Below are 23,842 nucleotides of genomic sequence, written 5' to 3'. Positions count from 1 at the left end.
CACCAATGGGGGGGGGTCTCAGTCCCTGCAGGTTGAAATATATAGTAATTGTCATATTTTATATCTAACTGTTAAAATCTGACCAGTATCCTTCTACTGTCAAAACTTAAGACTGTTTAATGTAGAGTGGAAAATGTGCCAGAAGAGAGTAAAAAGGAAAATATATATTTTTTTAAAAAAGAAAAAAACTTTAAAAAGAGTCAATCTTTCCAGTACATGGTCGCTGAACTGTAATCAGTTCATGCCAAAAGGTCAAGTTTAAAATGATTTCTTTCCACTTCCTTGGCAGTCATTACCTGGTATCCACAATGTTTTTCTTGGCAATACTGTATAAATTTAAAAGATCACAAAGAGCATATAAATAATGTTTCTGTACATTCAGAGAAATGAAATCAGTGTTAGTCAATAAGTTTCTGAAAAAGATGAAAATTGGCCACTCAAACAAAGCCGCAAAAATAAGTAACAAAAATTAGCAGCAAATATCACCTAAATGGAATTTAGATGTGTGTAGAGAAATAATAGCATGAAATTAAGGAGAAAGAAGAGAAAAGGATAATAGAAAATAATTCTAGGAAACATTCTAAAAGACAATTCACCATAAAAGGAAAAATAGGAAATTGATTTAATTTGAAATGATGAATTCAGTTCTATAAAATTCCCTTTTCCTAATTCAAATAATTTGCCATCATGATCTACAACCACTTTGGTTAATCATATTACTTATAAGAATTATTCCAACATGTCTATCTATATATATAAAAGCCAAGAGACTAACTAGAATGACGGAATGACAGGGATGACCAGAATGACCAGTCACTATAATGTGCACTGTGGTGACTAACCGGCCAGAATGGGGCCCTGAATGCCCCCCTCCCCGCAGTCTCCCGTGGCCCTTTCCCACAGTCAACCCTGCCCCCGATCGGCCCCTTCTATCGGGGGCAGGGCCAGATGACCTCCTGAGGGCCCACCCCAGGCAGGCCCAGCCCCGATCAGGCCCCAATCAGGGGTGGGGCTGGTGGCCAACCTCCCACCAGCCTGGCTCCGATTGGTCTCCATCAGGGCAGGCCAGCTGGGCCCCACCCATGCACGAATTTCTGCATGGGCCTCTAGTAAATATATAAACAAAATATATTATTTCCTTACAGATATAAGAAACTCTATAATCAAGCTAAAGACCAAGGAGTTCCTTCTTTTTTTCTTTTTTTCTTTATTGATTAAGGTAAACACATGGCCCCCCACCTCCACACTCATGCCGACACCCCCCTGGTGTCTGTGTCCATTGGTTATGCTTATATGCATGCATACAAGTCCTTTGGTTGATTTCTCCCCCTTACTCCCACCCTCCCCTACCTTCCCTCTGAGGTTTGATGGTCTGATCGATGCTTCACTGTCTCTGGATCTGTTTTTGTTCATCAGTTTATGTTGTTCATTATATTCCACAAATGAGTGAGATCATGTGATATTTATCTTTCTCTGATGTATTTTGCTTAGCATAATGCTCTCCAGGTCCATCCATGCTGATGTGAATGGTAAGAGTTCTTTCTTTTTACAGCGGCATAGTATTCCATTGTGTAGATGTACCATAGTTTTCTAATCCACTCATCTGCTGATGGGCACTTAGGCTGTTTCCAAATCTTAGCTACTGTAAATTGTGCTGCTATGAACATAGGGGTGCATATGTCCTCTCTGATTGTTGTTTCTAGCTTCTTTGGATATATTCCTAGAAGTGGGATCACTGGGTCAAAGGGGAGTTCTATTTTTTAGTTTTTGGAGGAAACTCCATACCGTTCTCCACAGTGGCTGTACCAGTCTGCATTCCCACCTGCAGTGCACGAGGGTTCCTTTTTCTCCACATCCTCTCCAGCACTTATCATTTGTTGATTTGTTGATGATAGCCATTCTGACAGGTGTGAGATGGTACCTCATTGTTGTTTTGATTTGCATCTCTCGGATGATTAGTGACTTTGAGCATGTTTTCATATGTCCTTGGCCTTCCTTATATCCTCTTTCAAAAAGTATCTATTTAGGTCTAGAAGTTCCTTTTTTAACACATATATTGTTGTATCACATCATTTCACACTGATACAGCATTATCAGCAACACTAGGTGCCAAATCAATTCCTAGAGACACTGAAGAAGTTCCATGCACTATAAAAGTAAACAAGACATGTTGCCTGCCCAAACATGAGCAGGGTAAGTCAATGGAGATAAGGCTGGACAAAGAGATAGGACAGATGAGGCACCACCTTCTGTGCCAAGTCAGAAAATTCAAATGCAATGAAAAATAGTAGAAACCATAAAGGATTTTATGCAAAGAGTCAATAATAGATGCAATCGATACAAGTTAAGAAGCTATTGCAGAAGTAACTTTGATACAGGCAGCTAAGGGAGGGCTTGAACATTTGAAATACAAAGAAGAAAAACAGATTCGGTGTGATGGCTGGATTGATAAGGGGCTGAGGAAGAGGAAAAGAATTTACTAGAGGCCTGCCACCTTTGTTGTTCAAGTGGATAGGAGGTGGTTTTTACAGAGATGTAAAATGCAAGGAGAGTAATAAGTTTTGGACAAGAATAGAATAAATCCCACTTTTAAAACTGTGCAACTGAAATTAACAAAATTAGTTATTGAGTACCTACCCTGTTTCACCTGGGGATATTAACAGACATAATAAGTGAGATGTTCATCATAAAGAATTAATCACCATACTCTGCCTGATGTTCCAAAAACACAGCATATGATCTCCATTAATTTGCATTATGCCATCCTAATTGTTTCAGTAGCAGTTCTGAAACTGAGGAGAGTAAGAAAACAAAGAGCTTCTGCCCTCCTTAAGATTAACTAAAGATTCTATTCTTTGGACATCAGACTGCAGTTCACTTTCTGTTTTTATTAGCTCATGCATTTCATTCCTTCAAAGCCTATTTTTGGTGCCTACTATGTATCAGACACTGTTCTTTGTGCTAGGGATACAGCTATTAAAAACAAAAACAAAAAAAAACACCACAATTCAAAGAATGTAACTGTCAGTTATCAAGAAGGGAAAGACTATGGGAGAAATGGGCTTGGGAAGATAGATCAGGAGTTCATTTTGGGAGGTATTAAATTGGAAATATCTATTTGTGATCTTTGTCAAAAAGAGTGGAGAAGAAAATTGGACACAGGAAACTCTAGTTCAAGAAGGAGATCATCATAGCAAAAGTATGTAAACACCAAGATTTAGATGGATCATCTAGGGCAGCGGTCGCCAACCTTTCAGACCTCACCACACCACCAGTGGTCCGCGGACCACCAGTTGGCGACTGCTGCTCCAAAAGTTTCCTTAAACCAGTGGTCGCCAACATTTTGAACCTCATGGACCACCGGTTGGCGACCGCTGATCTAGGGGGTAGTAGAGAGATAGAAAAAAATGACATAGAAGAACTGATAGGAGCATTTCAGTTGTAGGTTTCAATTTTTAGGTTGAGGAAATAAAGTAAAAATCCAGCGGTGAAATAGAAGAAAAGGAGATTTTCCACATAAGTGGCATTCTGAAAGTATGAGAGGAAATTATCTCAACAGGGAGAGTGATCAACTGAGTCAAATGGTCTAACGGGTCAAACAAGATAACTAATCAGTTACCACTGCATTTGTCAAACTGGTGATTGGAAAAGAACAGTTCTACAAAGGAGACAGTAGCTGCCCCAAGTGGAAAACACTTGCCTTCTCACATGTACCTCATGCAACAGTAAACAAAAGCACACAGTTAAAACTGGCTCAGAATATTCTCCATGTTCCAAATGCATCTACTTCAGAAATACTGCTTCTTAAACTTTCGTTTAAACAAATCTGCATAGGAGACATATCTTTAGGTGTTAGATCACAGACTCCATTTTAATCATTTGAAAAACAAATACTTTAAAACTCACTTTGTTACTCTTGTCCCAGTTATCAAAAAGAAACCTTACATTAGACTAGTTATTTTTAAAGTAACTTCTAGCTGGATTTAGGATGGCTGATGATTTCCTCAAGGGCAGCAGCAGACTGATGATGCACAAGGACTGAGACTGACAAAGTCTAAGAGCCAAAGATCAGTATAATGAGCAGCCAAAATGGTAATTACAGAGAGTGGACAAATGTCAGCAATGCCGTAACTCGAAGGCAAAGACACATACCAGAAGACAATAAAGTAGATAAACAGAAATCTCAGATATTCAATATGAGGGATAGAGCTGTTCAAAGGCAACCTTAAGAACACAGCAAATGATCAAAGGAAAATCATTACAAGTAGAAAAAGGTTAACAGCTAAACAGAAGAACATGCCAGAATCTATATCGTTTAATCAGTGAAGCCTTCTGCCCTTGAGAGTAAGGCTTCTTCGTATGTGAATACATATCGCCCAAATTTCCTCAGTACACAATTAACTGTTATCATCATACTCAACACAAATATGAGGAAAAAAAATACTTTATGCATTTTTAACATTTGGTTTCTGGCCCTTTTTGACAAACAAGTTTAAGCACAAAATTCAAGGTATACCAACAAGTGTGATGCTTGAGCACCAGCCAAAAGTTCTGCCCAATTTTTTCACAGACTGCCACGGCAGATGCTTTCTCCAGGACTGTGCTAAAGGAACAGAGACAACATCTAACAAACAGCAAACCGAGTATTCTTTAGAAAACTCACTCTTTGGTCAACTTGTTCATCCAACATCGAAATAGATGATTTTATAAGTAAAATGATGGCTCTACTACATTAAAAACATATCAGGTACAGAAGCTAAATCCAGATTGGAAACAAGTACCAGTAAATTACTTGAAAATTCTATCAGAATCTGTGAATAATATTTATTATCTGAGCATGAAAGACACCGCTTAGACTGCTATTCATCTTTCCTACCCCATAGCAGAAACCATCCGTCTTTCTCCATACAATCAAATTTCACATTTATCAAGTTAAAATGGATAAATGATGCTTACAGAGAAATATTTTACCTCCAGTGCAAATAAAGAAAATCTAAAAAATTTAAATTCACATACCTTAATTCAGAATAAAAACTAAAGACACTACATAATGTAGACAAACATAAAAATAGTAAAGTACATCAGCATGTAACAGGGAACAAATTTTAAACTACTCTGACCATGAAATGGATTTAGAATAAAATGTACTAACCAGCTGATAAAAAGAACTCACATACTGACAGTTTCCATACAAGCATATTGCAGGCATCAGGAGTTCCTGTTCCTGCTTCTACACACAATGGCCCTGACCACGGCTCCCGTTGAAACAGATCGCCCAACTGCAGTTTCAGTATGTGGGCATTAAGATCCATATCGGAACAAGCAAAACCACCACCTGCTCACCACAGCCCCACTCTTGGATCTCCTTGTTCTGTTTTCCCCCTCCCTCCTTATAAAAACCACTGCCTGGCCTGGCCGGTGTGCTCAGTGGTTGAGCATCGACCTACGAACCAGGAGATCAAGGTTCTATTCCCAGTCAGGTCACATACCCAGGTTGCAGGCTCGATCCCCAGTAGCGGGCATGCAGGAGGCAGTCGATCAATGATTCTCTCTCATCATTGATGTTTCTAATTCTCCCTCTCTCTTTCTCTCTGAAATCAATAAAATACATACATACAAAAAAAAAAAACAAAAAAAACCCTCTGCCTGCCCTGAGATGTTAAGATGGTTTTGAAGGCATAAACCTGCCAATCTTCTCAGGTTGTCAACACCTGAATAAACCTCCTTTCCTATTCAACCAGACCTGTCTCACGAGTTTGGCTTTCTTAACAGCAGGCAGCTGGACTGGGTGGTCATTTTCCCGGTTTCAAGCAGATACAGTAGTATAATTTTATTTATACTTCCAATTAAATGTGTTGTAATGATACAATAAGAGAGCAAGTCAGAGCTTGGGTAACTGCATATATCCCATAGATTCAGAGAAAAAAAAAAAAAAACCTGCAGGATTCAAGAGGCTATAACTTACATGACAGGAATACTGCAAAACAAACTTGAATTTTTAAATATTTTTTCAGATACTCCTCCTGAGACATCATTAATTTCCTCCCATAAATCTTGTTGAAACTGTCAATTTTTATAGGAAACATTAGCTGGCTTTAAATTGCTGAGTATAAGCTTCTTAAGGGCAGAAATATATTTCATTCAACTTCATTGTTCTAATAGCTAGTATAACCCAGTGTGCAACACTTACTGCATAATTAACTGACTAGTTGCTTAATTATAAAACTTAGCATTTACTTTTTATGGTATGAGTTGAATTTATCTTTCTTATGGACTACTGAAAAAATGAATTATACAGACTCCGAAATTTGGCAGGAAATTCTAGACAAAATGTTAACCACTAGTTTATACTTAGGTGTGCTTCATATGACAATGAGCTCATATTGGAATATTATTTAACTACTAGAGGCCCGGTGCATGAAATTCATGCAGGGGGCGGGGCCATTCCTTAGCCCGGCCTGTGCCCTCTTGCAGTCTGGGAGCCCCGCAATCAATCACCCCACAGAGGGAGGCCCTGCCCACCTGCCGCAGCGCCACCAGCCAGGTAGCCTTGGCCTCCCTCTTTGGGGCGATCGATTGCGGGGCTCTGCGATGGATCACCCCAAAGAGGTAGGCCCTGCCCACCCGGCTGGGGTTCCCTAATGGATCACCCCTGCAGCGGGAGGCCCTGCCCACCTGCCACAGCCCGCTGGTCAGTGAGGCGATCGTGGAGCACCCCGATTGATCACCCCGCTGGCCAGTGGCCTAGGCCTCCCTCTGCAGGGCAATCATGGGGCAATGGCGTGGCCCCCAACCAATCACATCTCACCTGACTTGGCTGGCCTGGCGCCACTGGGTGTCATAGCCTGGTCGTCCGGACAGTCATTCCACTGTTCGGCCATTTGGTCATTTTGCATATTACACTTTTATTATTATAGATTTCTTTAACGTCTATTAGCTTAACGACATATTATATACCAGTTTAATATCTTTGGTGTTTGAGTCATACTGATATATTAATCCTACTAATTAATCCAAATGAATTTGACTATTAATAAAAGTAGTAATCAAATCAGAAAGGAATTAAATTGGTCTCTTCATCCTTCTGGAGCGCCCCAACAATGGCACTAAAAGTAAAGTCTCTACCATACTCCATATTCTCCATTTCATCTGTCATTAAATGTGAAAACAATTTATTTGAAATTGAAAATAACTTAAGTTAGCAATGTTTTTTTGGTGGGGAATGGAGATCTAGTAAATTAAATATGATAATTCATTATAAGAATGGCTTTATTTGATCTCTGGCAAAATTAAACTTGGGTGCATTTTAAGCATTTAAAGCCCAAGGGAAACAAAAACAAACAGGAGCAAATAAACTTGGCTAAATCCACAAGGCATTTTAACCTATGATTGATTTCAATAGAACTATACAATGTCATATTTGTTTGATTATTGCCCAATGATAAATTTCAACGTACACTGGTTTTAACTCAATTAAGAGTGATTTTTAATACTGTTTTAATATTTTAATGAGCCTAAACCACTTATAAAATAGGAAAAATTCTAAATTTTTTATATTAAAAAATACAGATTTTTTCCCAACTTTCTGAGATGTAAAAAATATAAGATCTAATCATATTTTCAAAGATCTAGTCTGTAGTTGAATGAAGTTTAATACACTGATATTGAAGAGGCGTTTTTTCTTCAATTAAGAAAATTTTTCATTGTCTTTGTGACAGCCATGACAACACAATTCTCAATCTTTGACCAGAGGAAACATAAATGAAGTAAGTGGATTAAGAAAAACAAGCAAATAAAAAACCAAAACCTCATAGATAGAGGCAACAGTATGGTGATTACCAAAGGGAAAGGAAGCATGATGGGATAGAAAAGGAGGGATAAATGGTGATGGGAGGAGACCTGACTTGGTGAACACAAGACAATATATAGATGATGTGTGATAGAAGTGTATACCTAAAATTTTTATTCACCAATGTCACCACCATAAATTCAATAAAAACAATAAATAAATAGTCAACCAACAGCCCAGCTATTGCCCTCTGAAATCCATCACAACATGTGAGCTGAAGCAACACTTCCCAGAGGCTGTTCCCACCAATGTCTGAGCACAGCCAAGAATACTAAACAGGTGTCATCTTGGGATATGCAAGAATTTGGCTCCAGGATTCCCCAACTACCTTGCCCAGTTCTTCTAGAACTGCATGTCAGGCTAAGACCTTCCACCCAGCCTTCCTTCCTTCCTTCCTACTCCCTTTACCAGGGGTCAGATCTGCACTGGATCTAACATCTCCCAGTCTCCCACAATTCCCTCTCCAGGTTCTCTTATAGGCACTCCCCCTATTCCCTTGAACATCACATCTCATTCTCTCAGAGTACCCAGATTAACAGACTTGTTCCACAAAGCTAGCTTCAACAAAAGTATCATTTTCATATTATCCTATATAAAAAGCCTCATATGCAGAGTGTCCAACCATTCATTCAGCTGTTCAACCAGTCGCTATGATGCACACTGACCAACAGGGGGCAGATGTTCCAACCGGTAGGTTAGCTTGCTGCTTAGGGTCCAACCGATCAAAACTGGGTAAGACGGACCTACACGCCCTGGAGCCTTCCCATGGTCTCTTCCTGGCCCCAATCGTGCACTGGTGGGGTCCCTCGGCCTGGCCTGCACCCTCTCGCAACCCGGGACCCCTTGGGGGATGTCGGAGAGGTGGTCTCAGCCCAATCCCCATAGGCCACTGAGAGACCCCACTAGTGCACGAATCCATGCACTGGGCCTCTAGTCTGATTTACAAATATTATGAATAAGACTTCATATTTAACAGAACATTTTCACATTTTCTTACTTTTCTCTAAATGTAAGCACCCTCTGCACTGTTAATTTGTAACCATGAAATACTTGTCAACACCATGTGTATGTCAGATACCTGAATGTGTTTGGAACACAATTTTCCTCTAGTAAGAGTTCCAGAGATACCAAATGCTTGGATTATATTTTGGACTTTTGTTTCTTTGGAAAATATAGCATGAGAAAATAGTTTACAGTTGTGAATACACAAAACACTTTTTATTTTTATATTTATTATTATATTACTTATTTGCATTATAACTGTAAACCTACCTTTGCCCACCTAAATATTGTAAGGTACAGAAATATCTACCACAGGAATCCTAGAAGGACATACCAACTACTCCTCTCCACTGAATTCTAGAAGGATATAGCTGCCCACTGTTTCAACAACATTATAACTATATCTTAAGAAGCCTAATGATATACTGGCTGCACAAAGATATGACTGTAGTTAATTCCACTGAACCATACCCTTAGAAATGATTAAAATGGCAAATTTTACATTAGTTATATTTTACCACATTTTTAAAAAAGAACAATAGCTATGTATTTTAACAGTGGGTTAAAAAAATATATGAGACTTGAGTTATTTTTACTAGGTAAAATAGTAAAAATAAGTGATCCACAGAAGAACAACATATATCCAGCTAGCTATCAGTATCTAAAAGTACTATACTAAATCACTTTTGAGAAACCTGGGGCCAATTCAATAAAAGAATCTATACATATATAAAAAGGCAGTGACCAAGATGACCGAAACGACCAATGGACCGACTGGACGCTCAATGCAGGAGCTGCCCCCTGATGGTCAGTGGGTGGCCCTCCCACAGCAGTAGCAGCCACTCAGAGGACAGGTCCACAGCTGCTGGGCTGACCCCCATAGGCTGCCCCTGACCAGTGCACGAATCACAGCACCAAAAGCTGGTGGTTACTAAGCACCATCCTTGTATTGGGCGAAGGCCACATACTCTCCACAGAATCTCAGATAATCCCAGAACCCGCCTCACAGGGTTGATCTAAGGCAGCGGTTGTCAACCTGTGGGTCTCGACCCCTTTGGAGGTCGAAAGACCCTTTCACAGGGGTCGCCTAAATATATCCTGCATATAAGATATTTACATTACGATTCATAACAGTAGTAAAATTACAGTTATGAAGTAGCAACGAAAATAATTTTATGGTTGGGGGTCACCACAACATGAGGAACTGTATTAAAGGGTCGTGGCATTAGGAAGGTTGAGAACCACTGATCTAAGGGTTCCTATTCATAGCTTTCAGAATGGAATGAGATCATCAGCTTTTAAGCAGTTGAGGGAAAAGACACACTGTTCCTTTTTCATTCTCTTCCTCCCGCCTTCTTGCAAGAAAAGGAACAACTGGCTCCCAAGGCCCCACCCTGAGCGCTGTGCCTAGAGCTCACTGGCCCTCGGCTACAAGTGAGTCTGCCTTCCAATGGCCTTTACACTTAACGCCGCTGCCTGCGCATCTTATTCAACCTGTATCGCTGACTGAGCACCCACCATGTCCTAGGCGATGCCCTGGTGCTCGCAGAGCAGCAGGAAGCCAGCCGCCCTGTCCTACTGAGTGTGCATTCTGCCAATAGAGGACGGGGGTGCGGGGAGGAAATGGCCTCAGACAGACGTGAGGTGCAGCCGTTAGAGGGCACGGGCACCATGAAAACATGGGAATGAAGCCACATAGGGGCTCCGTGAGGGAGGGGCAAAGGGAGGCTCACTGAGGGAAAGTAGATGGATGGAGGAGAGCCAGGCGGACTCCTGGAGAAGGGCATCGGGCAGAGGGGACGGCCCACAAAGGGGCAGCAGGACAAGCAAGAGGCCGAGTGGAAGGGGGTCAAGGCTGGTTCAGGGGGCACATCCTGCAGGGATCCAGGGCCCATGAGAACCTGACCTCCCCTGAGTGCAGGGGGAGGCACCGGGGCTGCAGGTGAGGACCCGCTGGCTTCTGTGTCAGGAGCAGACTGAGGGGGAAGAGGGAGCAGGGAGACAGCAGGAGGCGACAGCACCCTCCCCGAGGGCGATGCAGAGACAATGGAAACTGTGGCAGCCAAGATGGCGGCTTTGGGGTGTACTGGAGGGAAGCCAGAGAGTGAGGAATGATGTTGGGGGAGGGGGGAGGAGGCCCCATGCTCCGCTTGGCCCCTGGGAAGACAGAGTCTCCAGTAGCTGTTGGCAGGGGGCCTGGGGTCAGATCCCATCCGTTTTGAGGGTTTGACTGTAAAACCCAGACCTTAGTTTGAGCTCCACACGAGGGACATGGAATGTTCACGACCAGCCTCCCACCCTGATGTCCAGGAGGCGGGTCATTCCCAGCTGGCTGCCCTAATCACCCCCCCCCCCAAAGCTCTCTTCACTAATGACAAGTACTTATTGGAAACAATCAAATGGTTTTATTTTTGGTACAAAAAACAACAAAACAGAATGTACAGTATTATGGAAAGCAAACGTTGAAAACTAGGAAAATGAAGCCCCCTTGTGGACACACAGATCAGCTGTGCCCGGAACCAGGTCACGTGTGACACAAAAGGTCTCCGGGTCCAATGCAAAGGGCTTGCCCAGGTGGTCAGACTCCAATCCCCAACTCCAGTTTCCAGGACAGAGAGGATCCCGTACCACAGAACAGAAAGGCTGAGACCAGCCCCAAGCCCCACAGCCTAAGGCAATGCTTGTGGTGCTTCCAGAAAAAGAAACACTCCTGAGATGCTGGGACAGGGAGATCAGCATCCAGATCGCTGCCTCTAACTCCCACCGGGGTCTGTGGTGCTCCCAGCTCTGCCCCTCCTTCTCCCTCACACATCCCCTCCCAGGTGAACCACAGATGGCCCTTCCCATCCTCCACCCTCCTCAGCTCTGATGGCAGGTAGGGAGGGTGGGGGGTCATGTGGGGAATCTGAGGGCCTCGAGGAAGTGCTGCTTGAAGAGCCAGAGACAGTGTCTGTCCAACCTGGATGAACCCATTAACACAGAGGCCTCATGAGTGCATGTTTAGAACCGGTCCCCTTCCCTCCCTCCGACTCTGTCACTGCAAAACTTGGCTGTTTTGGGCAAGTCAACCTCTGGAGTGTTCTCTCTCCTTTAAAATAAGAACAAGAGCCCAGCAGGCGTGACTAAGTGGTTGAAAGTAGACCTATGACTCAGGAGGTCAAGGTTTGACTCCGTCAGGGCACATGCCCAGGTTGTGGTCTTGATCCCGTGTGGGGCATGCAGGAGACAGCCGATCCATGATTCTCTCATCATTGATGTTTCTCTCCCTCTCCCTTACTCTCTGAAATCAATGGAAAATATCCTATATAATAAAAGCCTAATATGCATATTGTCCCCTCAACCAGGAGTTCAACTGGAAGTTTGACCACTCGCTATGATGTGTGCTGACCACCAGGGGGCGGCGCAGAACATGGTGGGCGTCAGTGACAAGGCACTGGCAGAAGGCAGCAGTGGAGGTGCTGCCGGCCCTAATGGGCTTCCGAGACCGCAGGGGCCAGTCAGGCTCACCATGGGATCGCGCAGCAGCTGGTCTGCCGAGGCCCATTGGGAGAGAGCGCACTTCCCACCCAGCTTCCGTGCGGCGCCACTGGGCGACCCAGAGGCCCATGCTGCACCCTGGCCCACGGTGTCTAGCCGTGCTCACCACATCTCCACATGGGGACTCAGGCACCATGACTCAGGCAGATGGGGACAAGTGGGGATCTGGGGGCCCAGGTGCTGCCAAGGGCTCAGAGGTCAGCTGGGACCTGCCCTTTCATGCCAGACACTCACGCTTCACTCGCCAGCCAGGCCTAGGGACCATACCCGTGCATGAATTTCGTGCACTGGGCCTCTAGTTTAAGTATAATTTAAGTGAGCAAGCTCAGAAACTAAAGTTGCTACAGGTTCACAAAGCATCAAGACAAGAGAATAATAAGTTTGCCCTCTAAAACAAATTCTCCATCTCTTCCCTTACTCATGTTTGTTCTCTGACATAACTAATTTATCTCACCTCTGATTAAGAAGCTTTACAAAACATATTTTCCCTTTAGTTAGTAATTAATGTAGGGAAAATACTACATAGCATTACATCAACCAAAATTAATGAAGTTTCATTTCATTTCATCTACCTCAAGGTACAATGAGCGTATTGAAGCACTAGGAGTATCAGATTGAAAGAGAAGTCAAGAAGATGACAAGAGGAGGTTTAGTGGTCCACTCCTGTTCTAAGACAATTCTCCAGTTCTCTTACACTTCTACATGTATTCTAAGTAGAGGCATTAGTTGTCTTTCTTCTGGATGATCTTCTTAAGGATGTTTGTATAGCCAGTAACCTCGGAACATAGAGGCATATCTTCTCCCCAGAGCAGAGGGCACTCATGCTTCTCTGTCTAGTATGATAAACACGATGTCTTCTTGGAGCAAATGGCAGGCATACTTACCCCACTGTAAAAGATGTGGGTTCTCGAAACTCAAAAATCCTCTCCTAGGCCTGGCTGGTATGGCTCAGTGATTGAGCATTGACCCATAAATCAGAATGTCACAGTTGTTTCCCAGCCAGGGCATATGCCCAGGTTGCAGGCTCAATCCCCAGTAGGGGGCATAAAAGAGGCAGCCAATCAATGATGCTCTGGCATCATTGATGTTTCTATTTCTCTATTCCTCTCCCTTCCTCTCTCTGAAATCAATAAAAATATATCTTTTTTAAATCCTCTCCTATAGCACAACCTGCCATTTCTGCCATGTCTTCAGACAGACCCTCCAAAGCCAAAAACTGGACTCAGTTATTTCCAAATCTGAGAATCCTAAAGTTTATCAGCCAGCTGGGAGGCCATATTGAAAGTACTGTCACCCATAGCTCCCCAACATATAGAGGTCCCAATTCAGGGGGAACCCCGACAACTATAAACAACATTTTCCTCCCAGAAACACTATGTACACCATACAGGGAAGACGACATTAACTTGCCTCTTTCTCCAAAAACACTGTGACTTGCACCTTAGGGGTGGTCATAAGAGATGCTCAAGTGTTTAAAGAAACACTACTAGTATACCAGGTAGCCCTCCGACAACTATAAAGACCTCTCCAAACTGAGGCTATCCTTGACTACTCTGGGAAGCCTCCTGGAGAGAAAACTGATCACTATTTTTATGTGCACCCTGCAGGCATTATTCATGAGTCACCCAATTAGAAAAGGTGGAAAGAAATGTGTCCTTGGCCCTAGTTGGTTTGCTCAGTGGTTAGAAGGAGGAGTCTTGGGTTCAATCCCGGCCTCCTTTGGGGCCCACAGAAGGCAACCATTTGCTGTGTCTCTCTCGTGTCAATATTTCTCTCTCTCCCCTCCCACCCCAACCTCCTCCTCATTCCCTTCCACTCTGTCTGAAAATCAATGGGAAAAATATCCTTGGGTGAGGATTTAAAAAGAAAAAAATGTGTCCCTGATTTTAGCTGAAATGATCAATGACACCACAGCAGCCCTGGAAGGCACTCAGATCAGCATTAACTCACCGGCCAGATTGTTATGGATAAAAGAACTGCCGTAGACTTCCTCTTGATTGAACAAGGGGAAGTCCATGCAATCAGCGATACATCATTCTGTACCTGAATTAATATCTCAGGCCAAGTGGAAAGATCAATAGGAAAAATTAAGAAAGCCTCCTGGTGTTCTAAAGCAGAGCTGGATGGTCTACAGAATTTGTTCAGCTGACAGGATCTGGGACCTGGAAGGCTTGCTGAGGTCAATATTGCATGTCGGCCTCAATGTGCTGCTTGGAGTCCTGCTGACCAGCACTTTAATTAATACTTTAGGAGACAAACTAAACAGATTTCATTGCAGCCTCTATAAATTAGAGTGGCTGCTGCCCATGATATTAGAATTGTATTCCCTAAATGCATGGCTTTTCTCAGAAATGGGCTGATGCAAAGCTCATATTCAAGCTAATGCTACCGCTATGATAATAAAGTCTTTTTTTGTGTGTGTCTTCCAACAACATCTATAAAACTGTGGTAGACTAACTTGTTAGTTTACAAGTGGTATAAAACTGCATATTCTTGACACTGCCCAGCTACACGTTCAGGGTGACTAGTTCAGGAAAAAACCATAGGAAAGGAAAGGTGCAGCAGACTGTATATGTGGCCTGATGACATAGACACAGAAGGAAAGCCTAACACCCACTTAAAAAACTCTAGAATTCCCACACTTGGTTCATTTCTTGACAAAAATCTACTGCAATTCAACCAGCCTTGTGCCAAAAGCAAAGGTTCCAACAAACTTTAAAACCTAGATAATGCTTTTAATACCCTAGCGAAGTATGGCTCTAAAAAGAGAAGAGACGAGAGAAATGAAAATAACAGATAAAATCAAAGTGTAGCAGAAACTAAAGGTTGGTTCACCTACACTTATTCCAACCCTTTTCTATTAAAAGAGACCTGGCCAACATGAGAGGGAAATGACATGTATGAAGTCAGGACCCTGTGAAGAAAGGCTTAGTGCTCCCCTGTCTGTCCTAGTGTCTCGGGTGCTAACCAGAGTAGAAATGTTGCAAGTGATATTTCATTAGAACATCCCTAGGTGTGGTCTGGCATTACTCTGGTTTTATACTACCCACACATGGTTACCAGAGCCTGCCAGAAATTCTGTAAGGTACCCAGTACCATTTCCTGCTTGTATCACCTAGAGTACATTATGTTGCTTGAAGCTGAAAATCTCATTTGATACACTTGAAAAAAGAATAATGTACATTTATTTTAACTCCAATATTTGCATTTGTATGTTTTTCCTGATAGTAAGGCACTCTAAAGCCTAAAAATAATTTTAAATTACTTCTGTTACTCAGTTTTTCACTTTTTTATTAACTATTGGGGGAGAGGGGGGAGGGAACCACTGCAGGGCAGTACAAGTATGTTCATTCTATCAGAATCATAACAGCCAAATTATCTTCATTATTATCAGACTCAAGAAAATCTAACAATCCTCCTTTAAAAAGTACTTTGTTATAAATATATTTTGCAAGAATAATGATTTTTTTCTTTTATTACCACCCATTTCCTCCAATTTAAAAGCAAACAATTGGGTTCTATTTCATTCAGTGACAAACAACTTTTCATTTTAATTTGGTAATCTGCTAATATCATTCAAACTAGTACATTTTAATAAATGAAAATTATAGACCTAATAAAGTAAAATGGGTACTCAGAGAAATAGCTTTATGGGAAAACTGATAACCAGGCTAATTTTAAAATATACTTTATATTGTAGAAAATTTAGAAGTACCAAAAAGGAAATTATTTTTAGATATTACTAAAGTGCTGCTTCATCATTTTAAACATAATAGAGCACAATCAGCAATCCTAGAAAACAGAATCTACTCACTCTGGGCCTCCCCAAATTAGCTATCTAGAAAATGGGACCTCTTTTAACTTAAGTTTGCCACCTCCTAGCTATTCCACACATTAGGCTTCATAATAATGAGAAACCTCAATGAGAGAGTAAAACCCCACAACACAATGGTAAGAAATAACTATTGTTTTGCACTGTCTATATTCTTAATCAAGAGCATGCAAATTTAACCTGAACTTATCCAAAATTTGAGGAAGAAATGAATTTAAGTGATGCTACAATGACCTTTCATTTCTCAATGAAAATTAAACTTTAAGTACAATATCAAGAAATTTATTTTAATGTTTACAGGGCATCAAAACAATAAGAACACTTCTAACCATAAAAGAAAATATAATAACAACTACTCCTACTCCTCTCCACCCTTATCCCCTTACACTAAATATGGCAAATAAGCAGTCATTAAAAAAATTTTCTCCACACATATCCATAGCTGCATTTTTCATAATAGCTAAAAAGTAGAAACAACTCAAATGTCCACCAAGTGACAAATGAAAAACAAGATGCAGTACACATCTACACAATAGAATATTATTTGCAATAAAAAATGAAATTCTGATACATGTTATGAACATGAAGCCAGTCACAAAGGACCAGAAATTGTATGATTTCATTTATACCACATGTCCAGAATATGAAAATCTATAGAGATAGTATATTAATGATTGGGAGAACAGAGGTAATGCAGGATGATGGGTAAGGGATGAGGAGTTTCTTTTGGGGATGATGAAAATGGCCTAAAATTGTGGTGAAGGTTGCACAACTCTGCGAATAAACATAAAAACACTAAATTGTAGTGGGTAAATTATAAAATGTGAATTTCATCTGAATAAGGCTATTTAAAAAAAGAAATCACTTCAAAACCATATCAAGTCTTTAGACATTTATTTTAAATTTCTTCAAGTCTTGGTAACATCTGTATTATAGTACAACTAGAGGCCCAGTGCACGAAATTCGTGCACTGGTAGGGTCCCTAGCAGCTGCCGGCTGCCAGCCAGGTACTCCCTCCCTTCCCCTGGTCACCTGCCACCACTGGGGCCTCCCTCCCTTCCCCCAGCCGGCCCCGCCCACTGGTCAAACTCCTGGACAACTCTCAGTGGAGGGGACAATTTGCATACTACACTCTATTATATAGGATATCAAAACCAGGAAGTTGAAAATGGTATAATCCACAGAGCTTATTCAGATTATACCAGCTTTATGCTTATGTACAGTTCTATGAAATTTTATCACATGGGTACATTTATATAACCATTACCACAATCAAGACACACAACTGTTTCAATGACACAAGACTCCCTCCTGCTACTTACCTGTGGTCACACTCAACACTTTCTCAGACCCCATCCCAAACCTTTGGCAGCTACTAAACTGTCTCCACCTCTATAACTTAGTTATTTGAAAAATGTCATATAAAAGGAATCACAGAATGTGTAAACTTTTAGAATAGGCATTTTTCAATCAGGGTAATTCTTTGGAGATCATGCAAATTGGATATATCAATGGTTCACTCCTTTTTGTTTCTGAGTAGTATTCTATGGAATGACTGCACCATTGTTTAACCAATCACCTGTTCAAGGACATCTGGGTTATTTCCAGTTTGGGGCTATGACAAATCAGATGCCACAAAAATTTGTGTACGGCTTTTTGTGAAAACATAAATTTTCATAAATGTGGGATAAATATTCAAGAGTGTAATTACTGGGTTGTATAGTTAAATACCAATTTTAATATCAACACTGGTAATTTTCCTGAAAAAAAAAAAAATGAAGATCACTTTCAATCTCCACTCTCCACTGACTTTGTTTAATTTAACAAAATTACTCTCTAAAGCTGGCTTTTAACTCAACAATTCTGCAAAAGAACCAAGCACTGCACTAAGCATTTTAAATACATTATCCTATGTAATCCTTGCATCAACAATGAACTAGGTATTAATATTATCTCCATCTTACAACTGAGAAAGCTGAGCTATAGAAGAGGCTTAGGAAGTGAACCAGAGTCACACAGCTAGGATGTGAAGAGCTGGGACTTAAAATTCAAGCCTGCCTGATGCAGAAGTCTATTCCTTTGATCTCAATACACTACACTTCCCATTTCTATACTGTGTGTGTGACTAGATGCAAAAAGTATGTAAAGTTTACATGTGAGAATTACATTTCACAAGTGAGATTTTTAAAATTAGACATGATCTCTAATGTAGTGCATAAATACCCAATATTAATCTAATATTCTATTGATATTTGAACAAATATTATATATGGAAAAAAATAAATGAGTACTGGAGGAAAGTTCAGATAAAGTAATCCTTTAGTTTTTCCTTATGAAGTTTCTTTTGGTTTATGTATTAGACTTGTGGTGAAGAGGAAACATGGAGACAGGTAAAAAAAAAAAAAGAAGAAAACAAGGGAAAGGAGAGTAATGATGTATGAATTAAAAGCCCCTCACACACCAGGCAAGTGAGAGAGCAGGGCCTGTGTCCGAGGTGGATGACACATCCCAGATCCTCACTTATGGGCACTCCAATTAGCCCAGGGAAGTAAGAGGGGCCCTTTCCCAGGGGCCCCATTAACTGGACCTCTGCAACAGGGACCACAGCACATCTCCATGCCTGCCTAATGCCCAAAGAAACAAATCACAACAGGATTCTTCAAAAGCACTGCCATCAGAAATGTCATCGGCGCAAATACCATCATCAAAAATGTCACACTAAACTTAATTTTACAGTTCCTAACATATTCTGATTTTTTTGCCATAAATATTTTTTATCAATATTGCCTTGAATATACTCACACTTGATTAGCAATGATTATAACAATAATTACAGGTATAAAAACTCATCATTTTTCTTTGCTTAAGGAGAAATTAAATGAATATTAGCATGCAACTTGGATACTATAATGTTTAATTCTAAATTGACTTTTGGGTAGCACTTAAATAATTTTGGAAATCTAAATAAGTATACCTTGCACCAAATTATTACTCATGTTAACTCTCAACTTTTCAGAAATAAAAAACTAATACAATGAGGAGCCATGAGAAATTGCAAAAATCTCTTCAAAATTATAATAATAAACTTATGAGACTAACATAGAATAAACAATTTGTGGGACTATAATTATATAGTTTACAGAGCAACCTAGTAAGTCAACTTCTAAGAAAGTAACCTACGGAAATAACTGCAGATGTATACCAAGTTGCATCTGTAAGAAAAATTATGATATAGAATTGAAATTCTATACACTTCTTAAAAATGCTAAAAATAGTATATGGCATGCAAGATTTCATATTATAGTGTTCAATATAAAAGTCAGAAAACAGTTCCAAATAAATGTGTATGATACACATGAAACCTACTTGCAGTTGAACTGAATTGTGCCGAAGACCTTCCACAATAGAAGAAAACCTGTCGATTCTTCTTTCTTCTCCAGCTGACGTTAAAGCTTCTAAAACATCTTCAAGGCTATTGGAAATTTTGGATTTACTAATTAAATTGCAAGCAACAAATAACCCAAATGCCATAGCTTAATTGCTTAATTTAACAAACTCTGAAGTCACTACTTCCAGGCAGTAAATAACATTTTTTAAATGGCTTACTCAGTATGTATCAGCAGTTTAAATAGCAAGCATCAAGCTCTAAGCATGTTATTTTGATCCATTTATTCCTCATAATAATCCTATGATGATGTTTATTCATCAAGCATTTATATAGTGCTTACTATACATCAGGCACTTTTGAACCAGTTTACAAATAACAACTCATTTTAATGTATATAATTCTATGAAGCAGGTATTACCATTATCCCATATTACAGATATGGCAACAGAGGTTGAAAAAGGTTAAGCAATTTGTCTCACATCCACTAAATGGTTATGCAAAGATCTAAAACGATATAGTCTATATAAGGGGTCCTCAAACTACGGCCCGCGGGCCACATGCAAATACAAATATTGTATTTGTTCCCGTTTTGTTTTTTTACTTCAAAATAAGATATGTGCAGTGTGCATAGGAATTTGTTCGCAGTTGTTTTTTTAAACTATAGTCCAGCCCTCCAACGGTCTGAGGGACAGTGAACTGACCCCCTGTTTAAAAAGTTTGAGGACCCCTGGTCTATATAGTAAGCATCATATAAGTGCTTTTAACCACTACACTCTACTTCCTCTCAAATATGATAACTGAAGGTCTGGTAGCCAAAAATATACAGTAGTAAGAAATAATAGTCAAATATAAAAAGTAAGTGCTGCAAGAAATATACTTGCTCCTCCTTTAAGAATAGCTGTGCTAATAGGACCTGGCATACTGTAGAAGGTCACAGAGTTTCATAGTTTGTGGACATAGACATGTAGTCCTAAGAGTTATTTACATCATTTTGAGTCCTATTCTGAAATAAAAAATAATAAAAATAATATGGAGCTAGGAAAAGAGGAAGGAGAATATGAGAGAAAACAAAGGATAAAGAAAGAAAAAGGAGAGAAAAGGAGAGGAAAAGAAGAGAAAAGGGAAGAAGGGATAAAGGAAAAGAGAAAGGAAAGAGAAGAAAAAGAAAGTGTGAGAGAAGGACAGAGGAAGGAGGGAAGCATAGGAAGGAGGAAGATGCAGAAAGAAGAGGAGGGACAGGAAGGGAGAGAGGGAGCACAGGAAGTACCTTACGTGTCAACATTAAATTCAGTCTGGAAGGAAACTTGAATTGGGGTGGTAAACATACAATACAATGTACGAATGATGCATTATAGAATTGTACCCCTGAAACCTACATAATTTTATTAACCAATGTCACCACATTAATTAAAAAATAAATAAATAATAAAATAAATAACCATTAAGTTTGCTCTTAGGTTCCTACACCAAAATTAATATGGCCTTTTTGAATGGGAAATGGAAAGTGTTGAGGCTGTACGCCTGGCTTTGCATGCAGGGACTGCAGTAGACAGTCTCATCCATTGACACTCTCTATAGTTGCATATGGGGCAGAGGGGCAGGGCTGAGTGCTGCCTGTGGACTCTCCAACTAGGTCCAAATTGAGTGGTTCAACAGTCACCAGTCACAGCAGGATCACAAGGATAATGTTCAAATGTGTGCAGGAGATGCCACTCACAGGGCTCTGCCTACCCAAATATGAGAGGGCTATTTGCTTGTTCTTTTGGTTGTTTGTTTTTATAGCTTTACTCTTTAAAAAAAAAAATTTTCAAACATTTTTAAATGCGTCCTTGTAATAAGAACTGCTAATCTTCTTTATAAAAATAGTTCATCTTTAATAATTATCTTTTAATATGTATGTAATGGTCTTTTAGTTACAGCCCTAAGATGTGAATAATGTATTTTTTTAATTTATCTTTATTGTTGAAAGTATTATAGTTGTCCCCCTTTTTCTCCCCACTGACCCTTCCTCCCTACTCCCACCCCTCCTGTGAAGAATGTATTTAAAAACTTTAGCATATATTTTATGGTCAAAAGCTAGTAAAATACAATATCCTCAACCAGTAAAATACACTTCTTTATATAACTTTCTAATTCTGCCTTACAGACAGACTTTCAAATACTATATTTGCTTTTACAAGGGAATATACATGACCTACACTTTGAATTAATTCTATCTGGAAAAAAATCACATACAAAGCAGAACTCATTAGTATATTTTTCAAAGTCTTCATTTAGAATTTTTATTTAGGGTTTGAGTTCAGACCAGTTTAAAATAAATAAGATGAAGTCGTCAGTTTTTCAGTCTATATGAATCTAAATCAGTTGCTTAAGTATACTTCATTTCCTTAAATTCTAGACTAAAACACAATCGATAATGGAAACATTAAGTAACTACCATTGTATTAAGTCATTACATGAGAAGAAAAATGAGCTGAGAAGACTCACATGCTCTCCTCCCCCACGATGCACACTGCGGAGAGGAGCTTCACCACGTCTGTCATCACACTGGGCTGCTGGGGATCGATGGCCCTGGCCAGTAAGGACAGACTCCGCTCTTCACTCATAATTCTTTCTAAACCATACTAGAACATTGTGGAAATAAGAGGTTAAATGTTAACAGTCAGCTTCATAAAATAGTGTTCTGAAGAAAAAGTAGTTATTAAAAAATGTTTATAAGATAATATATTTTTATACTTAGTAAAGAATGTATACACTAACTAATGTATAACATCCTAAAAGAATTCATAGAAATATACACTTTACATCAAGAACTATGAGAATCAACCAAATCCAGAAAACCACACAAAGATGATTTTAAAACAACAATGACTGATAATTATTAACATAGATAAGTGACCACTGGAAAAAGAGAGAAGCATACTGAAATGCTGAGAATTCCCAACAGAGACACATAATGAAGAGTCAGATACGGAAGTAGATACTAAGGCCATAAGGATCCTTCATGAGATGGAAGATTGGTAAGCGATATATGACCACAAATACATGCACAATGGCCCAGAGAAATATACTGTGAACTGCATGTGTAATGTAAAATTTACAAGCAAAAAACCAAACTAGTTTTAATAGAACTATTTTAATATATCCAAAATGTTATCATTTCAACATAGAATCAAAATAAAACAGTCACTGATGAGACATTTTACCTTTTTCTCCCTGAGTAATCAAAGTCTAGTATACATTTTCCACTTATAACACATCTCAGCTCAGACTAGCTACATACATATAGCAACCACATTGTACAGTGTAGGCCAGTGGTCGGCAAACCACGGCTCGCGAGCCACATGCAGCTCTTTGGCCCCTTGAGTATGGCGCTTCCACAAAATACCACCTGCGGGTGTGCACGTACAGTGCAATTGAAACTTCATGGCCCATGCGCAGAAGTCAGTTTTTGGCCTGGGCGAGTTTATTTTGAAGAAGTGGCGTTAGAAAAAGTGGGGGGTGTCGGTCGGTCGGTCGGGCGACAGGAGACACGGCGCAGGCGTACCCTAATTAAGTTAATAACAATGTACCTACCTATATAGTTTAAGTTTTAAAAATTTGGCTCTCAAAAGAAATTTCAATCATTGTACTGTTGATATTTGGCTCTGTTGACTAATGAGTTTGCCGACCACTGGTGTAGGCCCAGAGAGTAGCACCTAGTTCATAAACAGGCAAAAGCTGAAGGATGGTGTGGGCACATACCATATAGAAACTGCCATAAGGAACATATGTATTCTGATCGAAATAATATTGTATCATCAGAAAAACACTGTAGATGTAAACACATTATAAAAATGGGATGATCTGGGATAAGGATAAAGTTTGATTGCTACTGCCAAGATGTCAAATCCAATTAGAAGATAAGAAGTTACGTTAATGACTTAATGTTTTAATTTAATGATGTATACATCTCTTAAGGCCCCTTTACAATCTATGGAAGAAAAATATTAAACCAGAAAGAATGAAGAGAATCAATAAAACAATGCTATTTATCTACCATGCATCCCAGAGGATCCTCTAAAGCAGTGTTTCTCAACCTGTGGGTCGCGACCCCTTTGGGGGTCAAATGATCCTTTCACAGGGGTCGCCTAAGACCATCGGAAAACACATATATAATTACATATTGTTTTTGTGATTAATCACTATGCTTTAATTATGTTCAATTTGTAACAATGAAATTGGGGGTCACCAC

At 40.0% G+C, this 23,842-nt stretch overlaps 1 protein-coding gene across 2 annotated transcripts in view; it reads right to left on the bottom strand.

The window, feature by feature from the left end:
* DIAPH3 (diaphanous related formin 3) overlaps positions 1-23,842 on the bottom strand; it is a 511,880-nt gene that overhangs the window by 334,179 nt on the left and 153,859 nt on the right. For both annotated transcript variants that reach the window (XM_006090522.3, XM_023755349.1), the window contains 2 exons: positions 22,096-22,232; positions 19,587-19,692 (listed from right to left, as the gene is read on the bottom strand). In XM_006090522.3, the coding sequence (XP_006090584.1) occupies positions 19,587-19,692; positions 22,096-22,232 (243 nt within the window). The remainder of the gene's footprint in view (positions 1-19,586; positions 19,693-22,095; positions 22,233-23,842) is intronic.

The sequence above is a fragment of the Myotis lucifugus genome, unplaced genomic scaffold (genome assembly GCF_000147115.1).
Source record: "Myotis lucifugus unplaced genomic scaffold, Myoluc2.0 scaffold_74, whole genome shotgun sequence".
Lineage (NCBI taxonomy): Eukaryota > Metazoa > Chordata > Mammalia > Chiroptera > Vespertilionidae > Myotis > Myotis lucifugus.
Note: the sequence above shows the minus strand (reverse complement) of the source record. Positions and strands in the feature narration are given on the sequence as shown.